The sequence below is a fragment of the Podarcis liolepis genome (genome assembly GCF_965112155.1).
Source record: "Podarcis liolepis genome assembly, chromosome: 7".
NCBI lineage: Eukaryota > Metazoa > Chordata > Lepidosauria > Squamata > Lacertidae > Podarcis > Podarcis liolepis.
Window position 1 is genome coordinate 75,740,414 of NC_139561.1, and position 21,107 is coordinate 75,761,520.

Genomic DNA, 21,107 nt, shown 5'->3' on the forward strand with positions numbered 1-21,107 from the left:
TAATTCTGGAAAAGATCAAGACGCACAGGTTACTCAGTTCTGGCCAGACACACATCTCCATAAACTGCTCCTGAATACCAGTTGCTCAGCTAGAGGCAGACTGCATGTGTGAGTTGTGCATGTGGCAGCTAGCACAGAACAGGGCCGTGTTTAAATAAATATTAAAACCATCCTCTGGTTGTTAAATAAATGAAACAACACTATACAGAGGAAATGTGACACTTGTCTTTACTGGTGCATCTGAGACAGCACCATGGGCAGAACTATACGAACTGTAACTTGAAGAACTTGTGCTTGAGCTTACTTTTCCCTCCTCCCTCCCCAGTCCTCTTTCCTCATGTGCCATGTCTTTTTATTTTATATATATATATATATATATATATATATATATATATATAAAAATAAATTTCTATTAGTTTTTTAACATATCATTTTCAACAGTAATTAAACATACTTTTACATCTTATTCAATTTTTTTGACTTCCATCAGTCCTGTCTGAAAATTTTCCAGTCTAATCTCTTATTTTCCCTATTACATTTCAAACTCATAACCATTATCTCTCTCTTTTTCTACTTTGTAACATTTCGTATATTTCTCCTTACAAAACGTCTTGTAGTCCTACTAGCGTAATTTGTTGATTACAGTTGCTCTTCAAGTAATTCACATACTTCTTCCAATCTTCTGTAAATCTCTGGTGTTTTTAGATTGTCTTTAGATTGCCATGTCTTTTTAGTTTGTGAGTCTGGGAGCAGGCACTGTCTCTGATGGAGATTTCTGCACGTCAGTCTTTTTGACTAAAAGCTGGGGGTATCAGTGCCTTGGATACAATATAAATAAACCAAATAAGCAGGGAAACCTGGAGCACCTGCATGGGTTTCGTTCTGGCCACGCCCACCACTGGCATGCGGCCCTCGGAGGGCTGATGAACAGGGAATGTGGCCCTCACATGCAAAAAGATCTGTGAACTCTGTTTTAAGCATCCTTACATATTTCCACTCCATTTAAAATGAGTTTCCAAGCTTAATTCAAAGTGCTTCTCTTATCCTTAAAAGCACTAACCCAAATAACTGCTTGCCTGCCTTCTCTTGTATCAACTGAGATTGTCACCTTAGGCGTTTCTCCAGACAACCCCTCCATCTGAAGTGTGGTGGGTGCAGACCAGAGAGAGAACCTTTTTGATGGTGACTCCCTGCCTTCTCCAGGGAGGTCCTCCTGGTGCCTTCATTACCATTACAGTGGTACCTCGGGTTACATACGCTTCAGGTTACAGACTCTGCTAACCCAGAAATAGTACCTCGGGTTAAGAACTTTGCTTCAGGATGAGAACAGAAATCGTGGTCCGGCGGCGCGGCAGCAGCAGGAGGCCCCATTAGCTAAAGTGGTGCTTCAGGTTAAGAACCGTTTCGGGTTAAGAACGGACCTCTGGAACGAATTAAGTACTTAACCCGAGGTACCACTGTATTACCAAAAACTTTGAAGAACTAAGAGAGTGAAGAGAGGGATACAAGTGAAGGTTGCCTCAGAGTCCGCTCCAGCTGATTTCCCAATGCTCAGTTTCTGAGCCATGTATTACTAAGTGATATCTAAACCAAGCTGCATAGTCTAACGCCCCATATCAAAGAACCTAGAATCTTCCAAAGAAGAGTTTCTCATACTTACTGAGCCAGGTTGAGGCTGCCAAGGTTGGGCCTGAACACCGAGATAGGCCTGAAAAAGACCAAGATATGTAAGCAAGTTGCTCCGTTCTGTCTCTTGCCCACCAGACATCACCACTAAAGAAGCACAATGGAAATCAAGCAGAAACACAGCACATATTGATGAGCCAAGTCCAGGTCCTTAAAAAACTGGGGCCAGCCACTGTCAGTACTGGCGCATCCATGCAATGGCAGGGAGCCACAAACAGCTATAATTCAGCATGATGTGTGCTCTGGAGCCAGGGTCGGCCCAAGACATTTTGCCACCTGAGCCAAACCACAAAATGGCCCACCTGCCCTGCCAAGGAAGAAGGGGTGGGTGAAGATCAACATCACAAGCAAGGGAGAAATAAAGATCTACACCAGGAACAAGAGGGGAGTAAAGATTGGGAACGAGGTGGGGAATCAAATCAACCTTGGAAAGGGTCGTTCTCCAGACTCCCCCTCCATCTGCAGTGTGGTGGCTGGAGGTCAGAGAGAAAACCTTTTCAGTAGCTATCTGACGGTGTATAAGTTGAGCGAAATTGTCTGATACCCCATACTCTGAATCGTCCAAGGAAGCGTTTCTCATACTTACCGAATTTTGGCCATCGTAAGAACCCTGAAAAAGATCGAGATGCACAGCTTATTTGTCACACTCATATCTTCACAATGAAATTACAGTGATGCCAAGCAGAACCACCAAGTGAAGACCAGAGAGAGAGAGAGAGAGAGAGAGAGAGCCTTTTCAGTGGTGGCTCCCTGTCCCAGAATGCCCTCCCTGTTCAAATATTATTCCAGAAAAAAATTGTTGCAGAAACGTACATCCTCAACATTAAAAAATTAAGGCTGCATAAACGTACATCCCCAATACCACCCAAGAACCCTAAGAACTGTAATTTACCCTTCACAGAGCTACAATTCCCAGAACCCATAACATACTTCAATTCCCAAGATTTGGGGTTGTGTGAGCTTTGAATGTGCTTTATATGCATAGTGTGAAAGCAACCTAAGAGAACAGAATGAAGACAGCGGCCATCTCAGACCTTGCTCCAGGTGCAGCCTCTGATAAACACCCTCCCCTGAATTAGGTACTACCAATTGATATATTGAGCTATGTAGCTTAATACCTCATAGCACAGAGTCACAATGACCCAAAGAAAACTTTCTCATACTTACTGGAGGAGGAGGCTGAGGCTGAGGCAGAGGTGGAGGAGGCACATTTGGGCCGGAATAACTAACCTGTAAAAGATCAAGAGACAAAGGTGGTTCAGTCCTTTTCCTTGCCCGCCTTACATCCCCACAACGAAACCAAAAATCAGTGTGGATAAGCTTGCTGTTGAGATTTGCAGGAAATTCCATCCCTATCTATAGCTCTTGGCTGCCTCCACGTGGAAATTTATTTGCACAAAAACTGATCATTCCAGGAAAAGCCCTTTCCAGGAGGAAAATAACAGCTTAGGCAGGTCCAGTGCTTTTGATAGGATCCTGTAAGCTGACCAACCCAGCCCAGGGTGAGAAGAGGCGGAATGTCTTCTTTTAAAATAAAAATATAAAATGAATTTTATTTTTCATGAAAACCCACAAGAGGAGCATGAGTGCAACCTTTCCAGCCCACTCTTCTCCCCAGCATGAGGATGCTTCACCCTGTGCATAGCTGAAGCATGGAATTTGCTAGCACAGGATTTAGTGCTAGCTGGAAGCTTGGATGGCTTTAAAAAGGGAGTTCGACAAATTCATGGAGGGCTAAGGCTTCTGCTACTACTAGCCACAAGAGCTGTGTACTGCCTTCAGTTGTTGGGCATCACAAGTGTGGAGAGTTGCTGTTCTACTCATGCACTGCTTTGGAGCTTCTCAAAGGCATCTGATCGGCCACTGTGAGAACAGGATGCTGCAATAGATGGGTCTTTGGTCTGATCAAGTAGGACCCTGGAAGAAGATGGCTAATTCTAGCCCAGAACAGCACTGGTCCTGTTAAACAAGTGAGGGTGTTTTGTCACAGATCCTACTCGCGTAGCATCCTTTTTGAGTGAAAGCATAACAAAAGCAGATGGACAAAATGTGTCGTACTTACGGAGGCACCAAAACCAGGATTCCACTGCCATAACAAAACAATTGAAACGATGCTGTTAGTTTCCATGAATTTAATTTGAAATAGACTCTGCGACATAAGCCATTATTTGCAAGCAGGATTCACAGTACTATTTATTCCTATTCGAAGTCAAAAGTATCTTCCATTGGGTTCAATAGGAGTTCTGCCTTAGTTACTCTCTTTATATCCGAGTACGAAAGGGTTTGTTGCGTTCTCTGGAAGCACTGTATGTGGACTCCGCAATTGGGAGACATTAACAAACGGGAAACAAGGTTTTAACCCAAACTCCCCACGTCAGTCAGTTACCTTCCATGTTGCAAGAAGGAGTGGGGAAGAAATTCAACTCGGTTGTATTTAAAAGCGAACTGTCCTAATCTGCCCTTTCTGAAACAATGCGCAAACTGAAATGCAGTCACCGTTCCAAATTACCAGCCAGGTAATGTGTACAAACATGCATGCACAATACCAGGGTAAAGTGTGAGCATTAGTGAAAACAGCATACAAAATGTATTACATTAAGGGGTACTGCCTTGCAGAAATGTGTATATTAGGGGAAATTGCATGCAAACATGTAAAATTTAGGAGAAATTCGTAATGAAAGGCTGATGAATTTTCAGAATTACTTTTTCTTAAATGCAATCTACTTGGAGAGCAGAGCTAAAGAGGAATGAGAAACTGAGATAAGTCAACTAACACAGTTACCACACTGGTCCCCACTGCTTCTTCTTACAAGCAAGATGCCCTCTCAAAACTCTCTGGTTTTTATAAACAGTGCCTTGACTTCCATCACTGAAGGAAGGCAAGGTATCTATTAATTATTTTGGCAAACTGTTTGTTCGCTATGCATTTGGACACTTCTTAAGCTACCATTACTAAATCTTGCATGATGGTTCCTGAGATGAAGAAGCAGGTTGTCATCTATGTTTGGACCAGATGACATTTTGAATCAAGAGAGCAAACTGAACCTTTAAAAACTGTCCTGATTTTAACCACTAGTTCCAATTTTTATTTTTTATTTTGTTTTTGTTTTCGATAATTCCCAAGCAATGCTGGGTTTGGGGCTTCTGGTCAATAAATAACATGACACTTTTGATTCACATTGGTTTAGGTCCCCCACCCACCCACCCCCCACTAGCATCCAATTAACAGCTGGTGCTGCATTTTCCTAGAAGTCCGTTTCCATCTCACCTGTGCATCCGTTTCTCTTGCACAAAGTGCAGAGATTAAAAGAACGGCAGCTACAACCGGGAGCTTCATTTTAGCCCGGGATCAGGCTTCCGTCCCGGGTGCGAAATCGTTCAAAGGTGTGAACTGTGGCTCAGAAGCTGCTATTTATTGACCCATCACCACAAGCCACACTGCCCAAACTTAAAGCACCCATTGAGAGTGTCGCCAAATTACCTTATCTGGAAGGAAAGGTCAGAGGAACTGATTCATCACAGGGACACTCTTGCGGAAAGGACACCCTGCTTCCAGAGCCAACTGCTACGTGGACTCTTAAACACCTCTGTAATGGAATATTAATATCTCTTCAACAACCACATTTGGACTTCATTATGTGGGACAGATACGTTTTGTTGATTTTCAAGACCATGTTTAATGCATTTTAACCACAGCATAGTTAATACCTGCAAAAGGGATGCAGGTGGCGTTGTGGGGTAAACCACAGAGCCTCTTGGGCTTCCAGTCAGAAGGTCAGTGGTTCGAATCCCTGAGAGGGGGTGAGCTGCCGCTGTTCTGTCCCAGCTCCTACCAATCTAGCAGTTCAAAAGCATGCCAGTGCAAATAGATAAATAGGTACCACTGGGGCAGGAAGGAAAACAGCATTTCCATGCGCTCTGGTTTCCGTTACGGTTTTCCATTGCACCAGAAGCAGCTTAGTCATTGTGGCCACATAACCCAGAAAGCTGTCTGTGGACAAACGCCGGCTCCCTTGGCCTGAAGCAAGGTGGGCGCTGCACCCCATAGTCACCTTTGACTGGACTTAACCATCCAGGGGTCATTTACTTTTACCTTACCTAATACTTGCAATGACATAAAAACTGCAAACTCGACCAAGCTTATGATTAGCAAGATAAACAACTTAGTTTGGTGAAGTTGTTAGTTTACTGAAAACCCCAGACAGAAACTTTAAGGGTTACAGTGGTACCTTGGGTTAAGTACTTAATTCGTTCCGGAAGTCCGTACTTAACCTGAAACTGTTCTTAACCTGAAGACCACTTTAGCTAATGGGGCCTCCTGCTGCCACCGCGCCGCTACCACTGCCATGCGATTTCTGAAGCAAAGTTCTTAACCTGAAGCACTATATCTGGGTTAGCGGAGTATGTAACCTGAAGCGTATGTAACCCGAGGTACCACTGTATTGGAAACCCTTTATTATTGACATTGCACTCAGAATTTAGGATTCTTTTTGGCAGCCTGGGCCCAAGCCATATAGGGCTTTATAACCAGCACTTTGAATTCTGTATGGAAACTTGCACAAAGCTTACACTATGTCACAGGGCTGGCCCACCCATGAAATGGGGTGAAGCAGCCGCTATGGGCATTGGAAGCCCCCCAAAACAGGGCCCCCAAGGCACAACACACCCTGCCTCCTCTACCACTCACAGAAAAGCCACACTAATTTCCAGCAAGATCTCACCAAGATCTCATGAGATCTCATGCACTCCACAATATCCCATGAGAGTTTGGCAAGGTCTCATGAGATTTTGCGAGATCTCACTGGAAATCGGCACCAGTGCCGACACCACTTCAACAGCGGTGGAGGCGGTGGCACAGGAAGTGCGATGGCAGCAGGGTAGGATGGCACTTCCTGTTCCATCTCAAGTGGTGAAAAAGGATATGCCGTCCCTTTTATGTCTGGTCTTCCTTGAGCATTCATTCTCATTTGTCTGTGGGGCGATACTACAATAATTTGCTTGTGTGGAGTTTATACATCTTCCTGCAAATCCTTTGTTTAGTTCACACTTCTCGCTTTCCTTACCATAAAATGACTGGGTTTTTGTTTTGTTTTGAAGTGGATTTCTTGTGCAAGGGTAACAGAGTGCTGTAATGCACTTTAATTGTGCAAAAGTAACTTTCTGGTATACCCTGGAATCCCTATTGCACAAAGACTGGCAGTCTGAAGACAAAGAAAAGAAGAAAAGCCAACTGCATACATAACTAACAGAATTTGGTTCTTTTTTTCTTTTTAAAAATATATATTTATTAATTTAAAATAAATACATTTATGAGAAAACAGACGTACATACAAGTAAACAAACATACAACCAAACAAACAAATAACAGAAAATAATTTCGGTTAAAAATTTGGTTCTCTACCAAGAAATTTGAGATTAATCCAAGCTGGCTGAGATTCCACGCTTCACATGAGTTTATTCAGGTAAGAGTGGGTTTCAAAGAATGTCTTGTATTGTTTTGGTAGAGCATGAGGCTCTTAATCTCAGGGTTGTGGGTTTGAGCCCCACATTGGGCAAAAACTGCTACATTGCAGGGGTTTGGTCTAGTTGATCCACTTGGTCCAGTCCAACTCTATGATTCTATGATTATCATAGTATGAATTAGGTGCTACCACACGGAAAGATCAGTTGCAGGTTTGATCCCCATATGAGACAGCTGCATATTTCTGCATTGCTACATAGGTAAAAAAGATAAAGGACCCCTGGATGGTTAAGTCCAGTCAAAGGTGACTGGGGCTGGGCGCTCATCTCACTTTCAGGCCGAGGGAGCCGGCGTTTGTCTGCAGACAGCTTTCCAGGTCATGTGGCCAGCATGACTAAATCGCTTCTGGCACAATGAAACAATGTGATGGAAACCAGAGTGCATGGAAACACCATTTACCTTCCCGCCGGAGTGGTACCTATTTACCTACTTGCACTGGTGTGTGCTTTCGAAATGCTAGGTTGGCAGGAGCTGGGACAGAGCAACGGGAGCTCAATCCATCATGGGGATTCGAACTGCTGACCTTCTGATCGGCAAGCCCAAGAGGCTCATTGGTTTAGACCACAGCAACACCCGCATTACAGCGGGTTGGACTAAGTGATCCTCAAGGTCCCTTCCAACTCTACAGTTCTATGATTCCATTATTTTTTTACAAAAGCGGGAAAAGTATTATGTGACACCTGTAACAGGGCCTGTTCCACTGAATGCTGATGGCTTCAGCGGACGCTAGGTAGCCGTGCCAACTAAGCAGGGGTGGAATCTGGGTAACTGACCTTGTATGTGCTTATCAGAGATGCCATCTGCAGAAATCAGCAGTGGCTTTTCTTCCTGGAATGAAACTAGGCCTTATCACCCACTAAGACTTGAAAACCAAACGTCTTTTAAAAGGACACCGCCTGGGATTGGTTCCAGATTGGAAACTCTTAATACTGGACCCATTCAAAAGAACTACAGTATCGGCCAAATTTTTTGCACACATGCCTGCACAACCGTGCTCATTTATTAGCTAACAAAATAACTCACAGGCCTAGTCTAATCTAATCCATGGATGAGCAATTTTAAGATTTGCAGTATTTACTTAGTTAGTTAGTTAGTTAGTTAAATTAAAAGCTAGTGTCCATCATCTGGAAGTTAGTGCAATGGGGTCTTGTGGTTTCTTGAAGACTAAGGATGCTTCCAGGTGTGATTTGATTGTGGAATTCCCACTACAGCCATACCTTGGTTCTCAAATGGAATCCGTTCCAGAAATCTGTTCAACTTCCGAAAACATTCAAAAACCAAGGCGCAGCTTCCGATTGGCCGCAGGAGCTTCTGCCGCGTCAGATGTTCGGGTTCCGAAGAACGTTTGCAAACTGGAACACTCACTTCCGGGTTTGCGGCATTAGGGAGCCAAAATGTTTGAGTCGCAAGGCATTCATGAACCAAGGTACAACTGTACTCATGTACACAGGTCCCACCCCCCGCAGTGTTCACATAATGCCACCATCAGCAAAAAGCCAGGCCAAATACATTCCTTTAAATATTCACAGAACAATCCTAACAATAGAAAGCTGGCACAACTTTTGCTGCTGCTGTGTCATGTTGGGTTAACTTAACTCCAATTCCAAACTCTGTTCATGAGGAGCTTGATTTACACTGAAGCAGCATTTCTCTGGTTTGGCAGGTCACATAATCAAGCTGGTAGGGTTGGAACAGGTGTAAGATTCTCCTGTCCTTGGGCCACTTCCACTACACGCGCCAGGATGCCCCCTTTGGGGCCTTATACCGGCTTCTGTTCTGATCTAGGATGAGGGAGTTATGCCAGCAGATCTCTGGCTCAGCCAAGTGGAGGGGCTTTTGCTGGCGTAGCCCTGGCTCAGCCAGAAACGCGCAACCAAGAACCCGCCAATTCCAAACTCTCTCATCCCAGTGACGCACGGAAACGCTGTTTACCTTCCCGCTGCAGCGGTACCTATTTATCTACTTGCACTGGTGTGCTTTTGAGCTGCTAGGTTGGCAGGAGCTGGGGCAGAGCAACAGGAGCTCACCCCATTGCAGGGATTTGAACTTCCAACCTGACTGGCAAGTCCAAGAGGCTCAGTGGTTTAGACCACAGCACCACCCCTCTGCCTGCTAAATTTTGAGAACCCTGCTGGCAGCAGCTGTTCTCTCAAGATTTCCACCCCTTGTCCTTTTAGTGCACCCCCCAGGGGGTGGTACTGTCCCCTTTAGCAACCCCTGCTCTAAACTACGGCCAGGCAGCAGCGGGACACGGCAGAGTAACAGTCACCACAACACCTGCAACTCTGTTGCTCAAGCCACCCTGGACGCCTCAGAGTTGCTCAAAACCACCATCCCAGCCTCACCTCCTCATTTCCTGTAAGTCACTCTTGGTCACATACTACCCCAGTGTGAGTCAAACAATGGGTTGTGCTTAAATTTATATTACATGGCATTTTTTTTTTTTAAAAAAAGACTTTTCCCACCAGAAATAAAAGCCTGATTTAGAAGAGAAGGGAGTTTTATTTACAACACCTTTTTGCTTGGGAAACAGAGCAAATTTAAATACATGTCTCATATTTGGACAACGGAGCTGTCAGTCTCACTTTATAAATCGAGCACGCTCAAAGGAGAGGCAAAATAGAGGTCTATGACTGCCACCTAGTGGATAAAATAAAAAAATTCCTTCCAGTAGCACCTTAAAGACCAACTAAGTTAGTTCTTGGTATGAGCTTTCGTGTGCATGCACACTTCTTCAGATACACATACTTCGTGTGTGTATCTGAAGAAGTGTGCATGCACACGAAAGCTCATACCAAGAACTAACTTAGTTGGTCTTTAAGGTGCTACTGGAAGGAATTTTTTTATTTTGACTATGGCAGACCAACACGGCTACCTATCTACTACCTAGTGGATAGAATCGCAAGCTGCTGCTTGTTCTTGTAAGTCATTGGTCTTCAATTGACGTTTTATTTATTTTTTGATGGTTCAGAGATGTAATCAAGAAAAGGAGGCATGAATATTTCAGGGGGAAAGGGTCTATAACAGCACAGCAACGTGCTTGTGCAGTGTCCACAGCTGGCAAGGAAGGGAATTTAAGAAGCCAGCATAAACTGAGTTGGACCACTGGTCCAACCTGCAACTTTAAAAGGTTTTGGATAAAACTCTTTCCAGAGGTTGGAGATGCCAGGTTTTACCTGGGCTCTTTAGCATGCAAAGCAGATGCTATACATCCTAGGTATGGCCCCTCCTCTAAAGGGAGAGAAACAGGAGAGAAAAGGCACACATTTTTTTTTTTAAAAAAAAGCTGGGTCCCATGTTAAATGATGGAACTAAAGGTGATGCTGGAGTCAGAAAAGTTTCTCTGTTCTACAGGATCATTTTAACTCAACCTCCATGAAAAGCAATTGGGATACAGGTGCCGCTGTGGTCTAAACCACTGAGCTTCTTGGGCTTGCTGGTCGGAAGATCAGCGGTTCAAATCCCTGCGATGGGGTGAGCTCCTGTTGCTCTGTCCCAGCTCCTGCCAACCTAGCAGTTCGAAAGAACACCATGCAAGTAGATAAATAGGTATCGCTGCGTCAGGAAGGCAAACAGTGTTTCCGTGTGCTCTGGTTTCCATCACAGTGTCCTGTTGCACCAGTAGTAGTTTAGTCATGCTGGCCATATGACCCAGAAAACTGTCTGTGGACAAACGCCGGCTCCCTAGGCCTGAAAGCGAGATGAGCGCTGCAACCCCATAGCCACCTTTGACTGGACTTAGCCATCCAGGGGTCCTTTATCTTTAACCATGAAAAGCAAATGTTATGCTGTCAGGCACAGGTCATGGTGATGCCAGGTGAAATTTCAATGTTGTATACAGTATTGGGGAGAAGAGAGGTGGGGGTAGAGAAGAGGGAGAGGGGGATAGTAAACTTGTATTATTTTACTTAGTGTATGTGGGAGGTTTCTGTGTCAGCATCACATGGTAGGTTCTCTTTCTATTCATTTTTTATTTTCCCTTGGCAGTGAGGGAGGTTGGGGCGGGGGACAAGACATGTTTGGTTGTCTTCAGTTGACTGCAGGGTTTTGAGAAGGGCTTGGAAATATCCTTTATCTTATTCTACTTCCTCCTTCACCCTTTTCTTCCCCTCCAGCTAGAGAAAATTAGAATATGCCTCAGACTCTCATGCAGGTGCCCATTCTGGGATGCTGGGAGTTCTAGTCCAAACATCTTCAGGAAGACTGCAGGGATAATATTCATTATTGTTTATATATACAATTAAGATACTAAATCCAGTTCAGTGTTGGTCATTTGTTCTTTATTTTAAGACGTTGTAGTGGTTTCATGGTGCCCAGCCATGTTTTCTTTTTATGAGTTGGTGGTTAATAAATATTGTTATAAATTAAATAATATAATAAAAGTAACACTTGTGTGCGCCCCTTGGTTAATTCCTCCACCCACCCAACCCCCCACGCATCAACAGCCCTCAATATTTTTATTTCCCCACCACCAGAATAAAACAAAGAGCCATTTCCCCCCTATTTAGCACTCATTGTTGCATCACTATGCTGCCCCCTTCGTCCCCATTCATCTGTTGTGATGTCATCATAGAGCCATTGTAGTTTCCTAGGCGACTATAGTCAACAATTGTTCCCCCAACCCGTTTCCGTATCCACCTCTCATGAGTTACAATGGCTTCCTTAGTTCCAGAGACTTTGGATAACCCACCTCGGCCTTCAGGTGATGGATCTGGGAAGAACATTGCAGGGTCTGAGAGGGAAAGCAAGAGCCTAACTAGTTGTAGGAAAAACAAAACAGAAGGGTGCAGAATTGAGACTGTGAACCAGGAGTTCCATGGCCCAATTCAGCCTCCTAAATTGTGCTGGCTGACCCTAAACGGACAACCCAGAGGAAGGTGTGGTGGCTCTCAAAATGGAAGCCCTTGGTGGAGCTCTTTGAGAAGAAGGGGCTTGGCTGAACATTATGTGATCTTCAAGGAGAACTAGTAGCTGAAATGAAGTATAGAGGAATGATGGAGACCCGCTTTTGCCAACCTGGAGCTTTGCAGATGGTTTGGTCAACAACTCCCAGCAGCTCCAGTGGCAGCCCAAAACATCTGGAATGGTCCAGGCTTGCAAAGGCTGATAGACTCCACAAATCAATGCCACTCATAAGAAAACTGGACCCATGTAGACTGTAAAAGTTTTTCACCTTTCTCATCAGCTTCTTCACTGCCTATCGGCCACTCTCCATCTGTCACATTCTCTCAGTTCCTTTATTCACCCATCCCTTTATTTTCGACGGTCATCATCTCCCCCCCCCCCACTTTCATTTGCCAAATCCACTTCCGTGCTTACACATCCTGACTCTCTTGAGGTCACAGTTGAATGAAACTAGCATATTGGCTGGCATATTAGTATCCTTAGAGAGCTGCTTTGCCCAACAGGACTGACCCCAGTTTATACACACCAATGCAGCCCTCCCAAAAATGTCACCCTGCCATAAAAATAAAAAACACACCCCAAATAATTCAAGGATAAAGCACAAGAAGAAAAGCAGTAAGAAAATGCCCGTCATTCATCCAGTTCACCTTTAAAAGGCCTTGGTAAATGAAAAGGTCTTGGACCTATCAGTAAATTTTATTGGAAAGGGGTGGGGAGTAATAACTGTTGGGTAGAATAGGTGTCACTATTGAAAAACCTTTGTGTGGATCTTCCTTTTTCTCTTTTGCAAAACTAGTGTCAAATCTAGTTGGAGGTCTACAGATAGTCAGTTTAGCTTACTAGTTAGTCTAAACCACAGAGCCGATCGGGCTTGCCGATCGGAAGCTTAGTGGTACGAATCCCCGCGACGGAGTGAGCTTCCGTTGCTCTGCCCCAGCTCCTGCCAATCTAGCAGTTCGAAAGCACACCAGTGCAAGTAGATAAATAGGTACCGCTGTGGTGGGAAGGTAAACGGCATTTCCGTGCGCTCTGGCACTCGTCAAGGTGTTCCATTGTGCCAGTCATTCTCTTGGGTCATCACTGTGTTCCTCTTTGTGAGAGAGTTGTGGGGGGTGGGGTGTCTTATCTCATTTGTGCTAGGGTACGGAGAAAGCAAAAGTGAGAATCTCTCCCACTGTTCAAAGGGGGATCTCTGCTGTTTCTTACCTACTCCAAATCACAGCACCAATGAGATATCTGGGGTGATTATCTGTAGTATCTCGGGCATCCTGCTCACCAGAGACTCAGAGCAACTTGTCTCCAGCAAGCGAATGAGTGGATTTGCTGCCGTTCGATCCTGACCCTTTGGGTTGTACACTCACAGGTGATGAAGGGATCCCAGGTCTCCCTGCCCCGCTGCAACAGGGCAAGCCCCTCCCCATTGCAGGAAGTGGTACCAAGCCTGGGGGAGGGAACCCCTCGCAAGACTTCCTGCTTCCTCCACCTCTTCTGCCATCGCCCCATCTCTTTAGCCAGGCGGCTCCACACAACACCTCTCCCGGAGTTGTCTACAGCCTGCCGGGCTCCACCGCAGCAACCACCTCATCACCCCCGAGGCTGGTCCAAACTCTCCCGGGCTCCTTCCCAGATATCTACGACGGAGACATGAAAAAGTGGGAGGACCATTTCCGCAGCATCCAGAGAGCCTACAAAGAGTTTGGCAAGGAGGATGACTTTGCGATCCGGGTGCTCACTGAAGATTTCACCCTCCCGTTCCCTTTCGCCTGGCCCAGCAAGGGGGAGGCGTCCCGTCAGCTGGCGTACGACCCCTCGGACTGCTCCGGCTTCGATTTCTTCCTGCACCCAGGGCAACCGGTCCCTCACCTCCTCCAGCCGCTGCATGCCACCACCCAGGCATTCTTCAAGAAGAGGCATTTGGAGCAACTGGCTCTCAGTTATGCCAGCAAAGCGTCCCTCGCCGGCGCTCCTGGGCTGCCCACGCCGCAAGAAACGAGTCCCACCTTGCGGCCGGACATCATGGTCATCACCAGCGTGCCCTGCGTGGCTGCCGCAGCGGCTCCCGGCGAGCCGCCTTTCCTCCTGCAAGACGGCAAAGGCCACAGGAACATCCAACCTGCCCCAATAGCTATCCCAAGCTCAGCACCAATGCAGTCCATCAACCTCCAGTTCATGAGCCCCACGCATCATGGGCAGTTTTAGTCCTCTTGGACATTCTAGATCAAAGGAAGGCAACCTGATGCTCTCCAGGTATTGAGCTCCCATCAGCCCTTGTAGCTTGGATATTAGTCAGGGGTGATGGAAACATCTGCAGGGCATCATGTTGACCACCACTATTCCAGATGTTAGCAATAGTCCCCAAGCAGGACGTATTTTAAAGACTTTTAAAAAGACCCAACACCTTCATCCCAGCTCTTCTCAGGATTGGTGCTCTGAACATCTAACTGAGGCTAGCAGCTGAGCTGCTAAACACTTTGCGTACAGCTACAGATGTCCACCTTGCAACCAGAGTCTGGCTCCCTAGAGAGGACATTAATAAAAAAAGCTTTCTGTCTTCCACTCCGTAGAGCTTTGGTGTTGAGATCATTGGGATGGGGGCAGGCGCTGTCCAATAGTCACTTGCTTTCTAAGTAAAAATACTTATACACCAATCTGTAGACTGGACTACTGCAATGTGCTCTATGCAGGGGCTACCCTTGAATATCGGCAGCTGGTATAGAATTTTGTGGCCTGATTGTTCCAACAGAAAAGACCACAAAAAGAAGGTATTTGTATTGCCACAGCTGTCCAGGATGCCACCAAACTACTGGACCCAATTCAAGGTGGTTGCAATTACCTTTAAACCCTGAGCAGTCTTGAGCCTAGCATGCCTTAGGGAGAACATCCTCCCACTTCTTCCAACCCTTGCTCTCAGGTCCAGGGACAGTGGAAGAGTCTCCCTTAGAAGGTTATGGATTCTCCTTCATTTGAGGCTTTTAAGCAGAGCTTAGATGGTCCTGTCACCTAGATGACCCTTCGAGTCCCCTCAAACTCTACAATTCTATGAAACCTCAGCAACTGTAACATCCTTTAGGAAGGTGTGTGGCTTCACTGAATGGTGGAGGGTCTTCTCAGTGGTAGAACCTACATTGTGGAAGAATCTTCCCAGAGAAGATTCTTTACTCTCTTAACTATTCATGTTTTACCAGAAAATGAAGACAAACCTGTTTTCCAACCCCTCCACAGACAAAGTATCTGCTGATTTGTGTTTGGGGTTTTTTTGCTCTAGCAATAATTGTGTTTGGTGTTTTTTTTTTTGCTCTACCAATAATTTCCTTGCTGTGCTGGATTTTGTTTTTTATAAATGGTTTTCTATTTCTTTCATTGGTCATTTTAGTTTAGCTTTGTTGCACACCACCAAGAGTGCTTTCTAGAAAAGCAACAAACATTTAAAATAAATTTTAAAATTCAGAAGTGCTGGGAGAGAGGGTGGGCAGGAAAGTAGATCCTCTTTGTTCTTCTGTCCTCGTCGTCACACAACTGATTAAATGTATCCACCAAAGTTGGACATCCCTTCTAGATTCGCACTGTGGATTCCAAGCGGTAGCAGATGGGAGTGATCTGATCCCCACAATGTTTGGGAGTGTGGTCAGCATGAGCTGCGGAGGATGCTTTCGCCTTTGGAATAATATGTTACAGTTCTGCTGGGGAAAACTGGATGGCGTCAAAGACTGGTTGGATGTCGAGCATCGATGGGAGGAACTGGCTGGGGAACCACTAAGGGAAGAAGGCTCAGAGCCCAGGGAGTGCTGGTGGGATAGTGATGAGTGGTCAGAGGAAGAAGAGAGAGAAGACTGGGAAGAGGAGTTGTCGGAAGCTGAAGGGGTAACAGGGCTTAGTGAGCAGGGGGAGTCTTTGGCAGAGGGCAGTACAGAATGAGAGGCAGAAGCTGAAGCAGGAGAGGAGGCAGGAGAGAGGCCAAGAGGCAGTGATAATAATAATAATAATAATAATAATAATAATAATAACAACAACAACAACAACAACAGCAACAATAATTTATTATTTATACCCCGCCCATCTGGCTGGGTTTCCCCAACTACTCTGGGCAGCTTCCAACAAAACACTAAAATACATTAACCTATTAAACATTAAAAGCTTCCCTAAACAGGGCTGCCTTCAGATGTCTTCTAAAAGTTTAGTAGTTATTTTTCTCTTTGACATCTGGTGGGAGGGCGTTCCACAGGGCGGGTGCCACTACCGAGAAGGTCCTCTGCCTGGTTCCCTGTAACTTGGCTTCTCGCAATGAGGGAACTGCCAGAAGGCCCTCGGCACTGGACCTCAGTGTCCGGGCAGAATGATGGGGAGGTGGAGACGCTCCTTCAGGTATACTGGACCGAGACCATTTAGAGCTTTAAAGGTCAGCACCAACATTTTGAATTGTGCTCGGAAACGTACTGGGAGCCAGTGTAGGGTCTGCTTCAACAAGCTTCCCTCTCCTTTGGTCTCCCAGAACCAGAAGAGGCGTGAAAAGGGCAGAGGAGATACTGGTGACACACATACATAGTCTCCAATTGCTTGGGGAAGAGAGGAGGGGGACTTAAGCACCTGTGGGAAGGTGTTCACCTTCAGTCTCAGCAACAGCTTCATGGGGAGCAAGACCTGCAGGAGATGAGTTGCTGTGCTCATTAGGCCTGACACTCCTGTGCAAATCATGTTTCTGCTAATAAAGAGTTAACTCCCACTTGCCAGTGTGATTTACTGCTGGCTCACTCCTGACAGGAGGACACAGTGATGGAAAGGGAAGTGATTTTACTTTGCTGCAATTGTTTCTACAATGTACGGCTGCCTTCCGCAGCCTGGTACCCACCCAGACTTTGGAACTACAACTCCCATCACCTCCCAAAGCTTAGCCCAACGGTCAGGGATGAATGGAGCTGCAGTTCAACACCTGGAAAGCTACATGTTCTCCATCCCTGATCTAAACATTATTCAAAGCAATCACTTTGGAGCTGCTCTCATGAGGGACCTGAAACTCAGAACTGCTATGGAACCAAGGAAACATGAAGTCACATGAGCAGATTAGGATATGCAAATCTACTACTATAATAATAATAATAATAATTATTATTATTATTATTATTATTATTATTTATACCCCGCCCATCTGGCGGGGCTTCCCCAGGCACTCTTTTGGAAAGCCACTCCTTTCCAAAAAAATATTAAAATACTGTAATACATCAAACATTAAAAGCTTCCCTAAACAGGGCTGCCTTCAGATGTCTTCTAAAAGTCTGGTAGTTGTTCTCTTTGACATCTGGTGGGAGGGCGTTCCACAGGGAGGGAGCCACTACCAGGAAGGCCCTCTGCCTGGTTCCCTGTAACTTGGCTTCTCGCAGTGAGGGAACCGCCAGAAGGCCCTCGGTGCTGGACCTCAGTGTCTGGGTAGAATGATACTGGACCGAGGCCGTTTAGGGCTTTAAAGGTCAGCACCAACACTTTGAATTGTGCTCGGAAACGTACTGGGAGCCAATGTAGGTCTTTCAAGACCGGTGTTATATAGTCTCAGCGGCCGCTCCCAGTCACCAGTCTGGCTGCCGCGTTTCTGGATTAGTTTTAGTTTCCGGGTCACCTTCAAAGGTAGCCCCATGTAGAGCGCATTGCAGTAGTCCAAGCAGGAGATAACCAGAGCATGCACCACTCTGGCGAGGCAGCCCGCAGGCAGATAGGGTCTCAACCTAGGTACCAGATGGAGCTGGTAAATAGCTGCCCTGGACATGGATTTGACCTGTGCCTCCATGGACAGCTGTGAGTCGAAAATGACTCCCAGGCTGCGCACCTGGTCCTTCAGGGGCACAGTTACCCCATTCAGGACCAGGGAATCCTCCATACCTGCCCGCCTCCTGTCCCCCCAAAGCAGTACTTCTGTCTTGTCAGGATTCAACCTCAATCTGTTAGCTGCCATCCAACCTCCAACCGCCTCCAGACACTCACACAGGACCTTCACTGCCTTCACTGGTTCTGATTTGAAAGAGAGGTAGAGCTGGGTATCATCCGCATACTGATGAACACCCAGCCCAAATCCCTTGATGATCTCTCCCAGCGGCTGCATGTAGATGTTGAAAAGCATGGGGGAGAGGACAGAACCCTGAGGCACCCCAGAAGTGAGAGCCCAGGGGTCTGAACACTCATCCCCCCCCCCACTTTCTGGACATGGCCCAGGAGGAAGGAGCGGAACCACTGTATGACAGTGCCCCCAGCTCCTCAAGACGGTCCAGAAGGATGTTATGGTTGATGGTGTCAAAGGCCACTGAGAGATCCAGCAGAACTAGGAAACAGCTCTCACCTTTGTCCCTAGCCCATCGGAGATCATCAACCAGTGTGACCAAGGCAGTTTCAGTCCCATGATGAGGCCTGAATCCCGACTGGAAGGGATCCAGGCCAAAAAGAGCAGGTGATGTCACAAGGCTGTCAGTCTTGAACTGCAGGGAAGTGAGACCCACTCGGGGAAGGCCTGTAGCTTAGTGGTAGAGCATCTTGAAGGTCCCAGGTTCAATCCCTGGCATCTCCAGGTAAAGGTGTGAATATCCTCAAAGAGCTACTGCCAATCAGTGTGGACAATATTGACCTAGAGCAGTGTTTCTCAAAACTTGTTTGACTTTTGTTGGACTACAACTCCCATTATCCCTAGGGGTCAGAAGGGACTAATGGGGTCAGAAGGACCAGGAGTCAGAAGGGACTAACGGTCAGACTCGGTAAGACAGCTTCCCATAATAACCATGTAATAACAGAGAAAAATAATTAAGAAGCTCCCCCAATCGTTAACTCTTAGCTTGAGTCAGATAGGAGACCTGGAAGGTCACATTTCCCTCCCCCCCCCCCATAGCTGTCAACCTTCCCTTTTTTTGGAGGGAAATTCCCTTATTCCAGCGCCGTTTCCCGCTGCTATCCCGGATTGTTAGATATCCCGTAGACTGTCCCCGGGACAGGTGAGGATGCTGATCCCTTATTTTCAAATCTGAAAGTTGACAGCTATGCCCCACCCCCCACTGGCCTAATGTTCCCCACTCCAATCCTACACTAAGGTTGCTTAAGCTAAGACAGGCCGGAGCTGGGTTTGTGCCTGGAAGAAAAATACAGTGGTACCTCAGGTTACAGACTCCGCTAACCCAGAAATAGTACCTCGGGTTAAGAACTTTGCTTCAGGATGAGAACAGAAATCACGCAGAGGCAGTGTGGCGGCAGCGGGAGGCCCCATTAGCTAAAGTGGTGCTTCAGGTTAAGAACAGTTTCAGCTTAAGAACGGACCTCCAGAACGAATTAAGTACTTAACCCGAGGTACCACTGTACCTGCATCTTCTATGTACCATATTTTTTGCTCCATAAGACTCACATTTTCCCTCCTAAAAAGTAAGGGGAAATGTGTGTGCGTCTTATGGAGCGAATGCAGGCTGTGCAGCTATCCCAGAAGCCAGAACAGCAAGAGGCATTGCTGCTATCACTGCGCAGCGATCCCTCTTGCTGTTCTGGCTTCTGAGATTCAGAATACTTTTTTTCTTGTTTTCCTCCTCCAAAAACTAGGTGCGTCTTATGGTCTGGAGCGTCTTATAGAGCGAAAAATACGGTGCCTTGTCCCAAGTTCCATTGAAAAAGTAATGTGTGCACACACACACAAACACACACATATATATGGGGTAATCAGTGGCTGCTCCCAGACTCTGGAACTCCCTCCCTGGAGAAGCCAGTCTCACTCCCACTGGGGTAAAAATAAAGAAATAAATAATAGTGTCACAGCTGAGTGGTTAATGCACTTAACAACCATCCACCCTATGCAATTTGCCCAGTCCTCTTTTAAAGCAGTCCAAGTTCGTGACCATCACTGCCTCCTGAGGGAGCAAATGCCATAATTTAACTGTGCACTGCTTTTAGTCTACATTGCAGCAAGCTATTAGGGGGTTTCACTCTGGCATCATGGATTGGCACAGCTAAGCACAATATCCACAGGGTGGCCCCAGCCATTCCATCAATCTCCTGTTAGCAGGGCTGTTGGCCGTTTGCAAATTTCCGTCGCCGCCCCGCATGATTGACATGCAATTTTGCATGGAGTTTCCCTTAGCTCACACCATGCCTGAAAACAAGCAAACAAGAATTCCCTTCCTCCTGCCACTCAAAGAGAGTAAGCCCGCCCCCGGAAGCCTTCATTGGTAAATGCATCTTAATCGCGTGACTTCTTCTGGCCTACCACAGCTCAAGAGAGGCCTCCCACCCCCACCCCCACCCCCACCCCCACCCCGCTGGTTGTTTTGTAGCCCTTTGACAACTGAATCGCCAGGCTCGCTGGATGTCAAGCTACAGGATCTCCTATCTGAGCCGCCTGAGATCGCTGGAAGGAAAGCTGCAATCCTAACAAGGCAGGCACGCCCGCCCGCTTCCTTAGGAAAGGGGCTTATTACAATTTAACAGAATCGACTGCCAAGTAAACATGCAAAATAGAAGCAGCAAGTCTCGCCTCTCTGCGTCGTTAACACACACACACACCCCGCGCGCTTTTTAGTGGAATGGGATCATGCTCGCTCGCCTTAAATTAGGGACGGGGAACCTGCAGCCATTCAGGAGTCTCTGGGGAGACCCCTCCCCGCTCCGGTCTGGGACAAAAGAGTTTTGCTCACGCAACGTAACAGCGGATTAATTTGTGGAAAGTAGGTCAAGACACGGCTTTTGCGCTGATAATTCCATTTTAGTAGACTAAAACAGCGTCTGGGTACCAGATCCCGGGAGCTAGCAAGCCCGCACCTAGCGCAGTGGACGCTGCTTTCCGAGTATACACGCACAGCGTCCGCCACCCCACGGCTGCTAACTCGGAAGCAACTGCGACTCTGTCCAGCGTGGCCCGCGCCCAGATTAAGCGTCCACAGGCTGGCAGCTCGAGCAAATATTCTCCGTAGAGCATGCTCAGTGGCAGCAGGAAAGGGTGGGAGGCGAAACGCAGCACAGCCGGAGCCTTCGCTTGTTTACTCCT

The 21,107-nt window shown here is 46.5% G+C and overlaps 2 protein-coding genes and 1 long non-coding RNA gene across 8 annotated transcripts in view; 1 reads left to right on the top strand and 2 right to left on the bottom strand.

The window, feature by feature from the left end:
• LOC310712333 (uncharacterized protein) overlaps positions 1 to 1,783 on the bottom strand; it is a 30,197-nt gene extending 28,414 nt beyond the window's left edge. For all 6 annotated transcript variants that reach the window (XM_083515274.1, XM_083515272.1, XM_083515276.1 and 3 more), the window contains exon 1: positions 1,661 to 1,783. In XM_083515274.1, coding sequence (XP_083371400.1) covers positions 1,661 to 1,768 — 108 coding nt within the window. In that variant the 5' untranslated portion in view covers positions 1,769 to 1,783. The remainder of the gene's footprint in view (positions 1 to 1,660) is intronic.
• A 489-nt stretch (positions 1,784 to 2,272) lies between these two features.
• Positions 2,273 to 5,089, bottom strand: LOC310712368. The gene is made up of 4 exons (XR_014528857.1): positions 4,955 to 5,089; positions 3,749 to 3,772; positions 2,854 to 2,916; positions 2,273 to 2,296 (listed from the first exon to the last, which is right to left on the bottom strand). It is a non-coding gene; the product is annotated as an uncharacterized lncRNA (long non-coding RNA).
• A 6,643-nt stretch (positions 5,090 to 11,732) lies between these two features.
• On the top strand, positions 11,733 to 14,668 carry LOC310712345 (uncharacterized protein C8orf90 homolog). The gene is made up of 2 exons (XM_083515302.1): positions 11,733 to 11,909; positions 13,476 to 14,668. The coding sequence occupies exons 1-2, from the start codon at positions 11,861 to 11,863 to the stop codon at positions 14,309 to 14,311; spliced, it is 885 nt and encodes a 294-aa protein (XP_083371428.1). The 5' UTR covers positions 11,733 to 11,860; the 3' UTR covers positions 14,312 to 14,668.
• Positions 14,669 to 21,107: the final 6,439 nt, after the last annotated feature.